This window comes from Sander lucioperca, chromosome 11, assembly GCF_008315115.2.
Source record: "Sander lucioperca isolate FBNREF2018 chromosome 11, SLUC_FBN_1.2, whole genome shotgun sequence".
In the NCBI taxonomy this organism is placed as follows: domain Eukaryota; kingdom Metazoa; phylum Chordata; class Actinopteri; order Perciformes; family Percidae; genus Sander; species Sander lucioperca.
The window spans coordinates 24,268,876-24,273,887 of record NC_050183.1 but is presented as its reverse complement, the minus strand read 5'-3'; the positions used below and the strand labels follow the sequence as shown (position 1 = coordinate 24,273,887).

Below are 5,012 nucleotides of genomic sequence, written 5' to 3'. Positions count from 1 at the left end.
CAGACACACACACACAGAGATACACACACACACACACACACACACACACATACACAGAGATACACACGTACACACTCACAGACACACACAGAGATACACACACACACACATACACAGGTACACACTCACACACACACACACACACACACACACAGAGACACACACACAGAGACACACACACACACACACACAGATACACACACACACACACATGTACACACACACACACACAGACACACACACACACACTCTCCTTACAGGTCCGTACACACAGAACACACACTGTCTAGTCAGTATCCGCTGTATATCTCTACCTCCCTGTGTTCTGCTCTCTGATTGGTCCGCTGTATATCTCTACCTCCCTGTGCTCTGCTCTCTGATTGGTCCGCTGTATATCTCTACCTCCCTGTGTTCTGCTCTCTGATTGGTCCGCTGTATATCTCTACCTCCCTGTGCTCTGCTCTCTGATTGGTCCGCTGTATATCTCTACCTCCCTGTGCTCTGCTCTCTGATTGGTCCGCTGTATATCTCTACCTCCCTGTGCTCTGCTCTCTGATTGGTCCGCTGTATATCTCTACCTCCCTGTGTTCTGCTCTCTGATTGGTCCGCTGTATATCTCTACCTCCCTATGCTCTGCTCTCTGATTGGTCCGTGTCCCTGCTGTGTGCCCAGGTGACTCTGATCCCGACCTTTGATTCGCTGGCGATGCACCAGTGGTACCAGGAGTCCCAGGAGCGCCAGAAGGCGTTGGCGCTGACGGTGCTGGGCAGCAACAGCACGGTGGCCATGCAGGACGAGACCTTCCCCGCCTGCAAGGTGGAGTTCTGACGCGGTCGCCACGGTTACGCCCCGACCGCACCGACGACGACGGGAGGCGCCGGATCGGCGGAACATTCGGATGAGTCACAGCGCTCTTATTCTGAAGGGCTGGAGAGACAGGAAGTCCAGGTTCTGCTCTCTGAAATAAGAAACATTTTCCTGCACGTGTGATGTCACTTCCTGTCTGTTCCTCTCGGCTCTGTTTTAGTTTTTTTATTCGATATTTTAAAATTTAAACGTTAGAAGCTGGCGTATCAGCTGTGTTTGAGATCGCAGAAGGTTGAGATTTATCTCCAAAATAATAACGCAGACTTAGTACGTTTCCTGCACCTGTGTGATGTCACTTCCTGTCTGCTGGATCAGAACTTTCTTTTTTATTATTCAATATTTCAGAAAACAAACTTTAGATCATAAAACGTTTCTCTGAACCGGACGATCTCTCTCTGACATCACGAGATCGTATTCAGAACCAGACGCCATGACAGTCTGCTCTGAAATTCGGGAGCAGCAAGAACCATGTGACGCGTTCGTCCAATCAGCTGCCATGTGACACGTTCGTCCAATCAGCTGCCATGTGACACGTTCGTCCAATCAGCTGCCATGTGACACGTTCGTCCAATCAGCTGCCATGTGACACGTTCGTCCAATCAGCTGCCATGTGTTGCGTTGGTCACCCCCTCGTCGTTTACATTCTGTCTATGGTCGTTTCCAGTCAGTGTTTTAACATCGGTGTATAAAGTGGTCCTACAGCAGTAAGAGGTTAGTGACCGTTAACGGTGGACTGACCAAGTTGGTCAGCTTCTCCTCGGACCACGTAGCTCCTATGGCGCCATGTTGATGCTACCAAGCCATCAGCTCCCGTTAGCATCCCATTGACTGCCATTCATTCTGACGTCACTTTGACAGAGAATAACTTTACATCTGAAGAGTTTAAAGACTCTATTTGTCCATTGTTTATTTCTAAAGAAACACGACAATGTATAAAAGGCTCCATTACCTTGTAGCTCACGTTATGGCTCCGTAGCAGACGTTTTTATAAAAATAGGCTAACGATTGGGTCATAACCACGAGACTTACTGTCTCATAGTAGAGGAATTACCGTATAGTACAGGAGAAGCTCTCAGGCAGTTTGGACTTCCATTAGCTGTTTAAGTTTAATTACTAATGTTAACTATCATTTTAGTGATCAATAATTAGCCTGTGTCTATGTTATCTCCTTACATATACCTACGCTCTCCGTCTCTGCTAGATTGGGAATGATTGAGATTTCTCTTGGCACAGCTACCAGAAGACTTCCAACTTTCAGACAGGTTGCTCACGTCACATCTACGTCTTCAAGCTCAGTTGGAGGCTGCTCAGTAACGCTCAGCCATCACCGGGAAAGAGACTTCACTGGTCTCCGTCCAGAGACACGGGACCTGCTGGTCCGTTATATATATACTGGCTATGGGAGCAACGGCGGTGGCCGCCATGTTGAATGTAAACAAGAAGCTGCTTGGTCCTTCTCTACCGTGTTAAACCAGCCAATAGCAGCGGAAGCAGGAAAGATAAACATACAGGTTTCCAGCGTAGAGTTCGGGGAGGACGTAGGGGAGATGTTACATCGGGGGTTAAATGTTGAAGAACACAACAGGAAGTGAAAACTAAAGATTTAAAGAGATTTCAACGTTGGAGCAGAGTAAAGCCAGCGTGACTGATCAGTCTCCCCGAGGTCCAGAAAGTTCCTCAGAACACCAAAGAGACCAGACGTAATACGTCTCCATAACAGCAGGCGGCGCTAATCTGGATTGTCGCCCAAAAAACGAAAACCAGCAGCTGATTGGACGAACGCGTCACGTGGGTCTGATTGCTCTCCGACCATAATGACGGCTCGTTCAGAATACGATCTCATATTGTACTAAAATAGTTCACCGAAACGTGTTTCTGAAAACATTTGAAGAGAGAAATAGGCCGTGCAGCTGCTGAATCTGTCTTCATTTCAGATCAACAAAGGTCAGTTTAAAAGATTTTACTCAGATTTTGAGAGACTCTAGTCACGCTCATCCCGCTCCCCGTTTCCTGGTTAGCTCTCCACCAATCAGATGGCTCATCTGGTTAGCTCTCCACCAATCAGATGGCTCATTGAGTCCGACTGCCCCCCCCACGGAGCGACTGAGCTCCAGATGAAGTTTTGATCCAGCAGAGTTTAATTTCACGCGTATGAATGTGTTGCCGTGATGTTTTTTTGGGAGCACGTGTTGCCTAGCAACAGATCTCAGATCAGATCTGAGCTGTTTTTACTGATTATTGTTGTTTATGTTTCTGAGTTTCTCAGACGCAGCAGCGTCTGGTCCGTGCCTGGCTCTGGAGACTACATTTCCCATGAGCCTCTGCTCTCAGCGGGCGGTGTCCCCAGAACCCAAAAATCTCCAAAGTGAATTAATCCAAAAGTCTGATTTTTTTTTTTTTTTTATAACGAATTAATCTGCCCGGCGACAGAGGGATTACACGCTCTCTGCAGCAGTGCTTTCTGGGAGTTGTAGTTCTGTGTTCCAGCCGGTTGAATATTAAAGATTATTTGGGCTTTTAATGTGTAATGAAAGTTGAGCGTCTGTCGGCTCCAATCAACCCATTTCAATCTTTAACTTATTTATTTATTTTGATTTTTGTCCTAAATTCTGGTCTGAGCCTGAACTTTGGTACCTTTGAATTCAACTTTATCGATCGGGGAGACGTTAACGAGACGTTGAGAGGCTGTAACGTTGTTGACATGAAGTCATCGTTCAGAGATCAGCCCACTTCATATCCTCTAGTTTAGGATTCTCACTTCAGCTCTCACAATATTTGGGAATTTTCATGCAGATGTTTCTCTAAATAATGACTTTGTCTTCATAATGTTACAACTTCTTAAAGATGTCATTAATTATGATGTTAGGCCCAAAACACACACACACACACACACACACACACAGAGACACACACACACACACACACACACACACACAGACACACACCACACACACACACACAGACACACACCACACACCACAGACACACACATACACACACACAGAGACACACACACACACACACAGACACACACCACACACCACAGACACACACATACACACACACAGAGAGACACACACACACACACACAGAGACACACACACACACGCTGTACTGAAACACTAATTTTAATCATTCTTTCAAAATAAAAGTAGCTGTTTAACAGTGTCTGCAGTGTGTTTTATTCTGAAAATCTCCCCGAGTTTAAAGGCTGATTCCAGATGTTGTTGAAAAGTTTGACAACTCTTAGAGTGGACCCGTCTTTTGTACACTTCCCCAGTCGTCAGTGGTTACTAATAAATAGCGATCCCAAAATGTTTGTCTATCCAGGGCTCTGGGCAGGCGCCCGTTAACCCCTCTCTGGTATTAAAATCCACACCTTCTTTTCATGGTATAAATAGGTGGGGTGTTGAACATAAACTCTCATTATACGCTGATGACTTGCTTCTTTACATCTCAGATCCTTTATCATCACAGTTTTGGGGCTTTCTCAGGCTATAAATTGAATATCTCTAAAAGTGAATGCATGCCTGTGAACACACTTGCCAGGCATATGCCTGACTCTGCGTTCCCCTCTGCTTGGCGAGATCTGGGTTTAAATATCAATATTTCACATAACTTTAGAGGACTTTTTGAAAATAATTTTACTCCTCTTTTGATTAAACTTAAATCCGATCTTCAGAAATGGAGGATTCTTCCTCTAACCCTGGCTGGGAGGGTGAACTGTGTTAAAATGTCAGTTCTCCCGAGACTCCTATATTTATTTCCACGCCTACCCGTCTTCCTATCCAAAGCTTTTTTCAACAGATTAGACAAACTTATTTCCAGTTGTATATGGGATGGAAAAACCCCTAGGATTCGGAAAGAGTTTGTCCAGAAGCACAGGAGTGATGGGGTTTAGCTCTCCCTAATTTCTTATATTATTATTGGGCAGCCCAAGTTCAAAGATGGATGCACTCATCAGGTACCACTGATTGGTGTGAAACAGAATCCAAATCCTGCACAGCAACCTCTCTACAAGCCCTATTAACATCTAGCCTACCTATTAAAATAGCACAATATACATTAAATCCGGTTGTTCATTCTACTCTTAAAATTTGGACTCAGCTACGCCAACATTTGCAGTTAAGACAAGCGCTTTTGCT

The 5,012-nt window shown here is 45.3% G+C and overlaps 1 protein-coding gene across 1 annotated transcript in view; it reads left to right on the top strand.

The window, feature by feature from the left end:
- The window catches only part of map1sa (microtubule-associated protein 1Sa), a 46,670-nt gene extending 45,667 nt beyond the window's left edge, over nucleotides 1–1,003 (top strand). The window contains exon 14 of the mRNA XM_036007452.1: nucleotides 673–1,003. Within this exon, the coding sequence (XP_035863345.1) occupies nucleotides 673–828 (156 nt within the window). The 3' untranslated portion in view covers nucleotides 829–1,003. The remainder of the gene's footprint in view (nucleotides 1–672) is intronic.
- The last annotated feature ends 4,009 nt before the right edge of the window (nucleotides 1,004–5,012 follow it).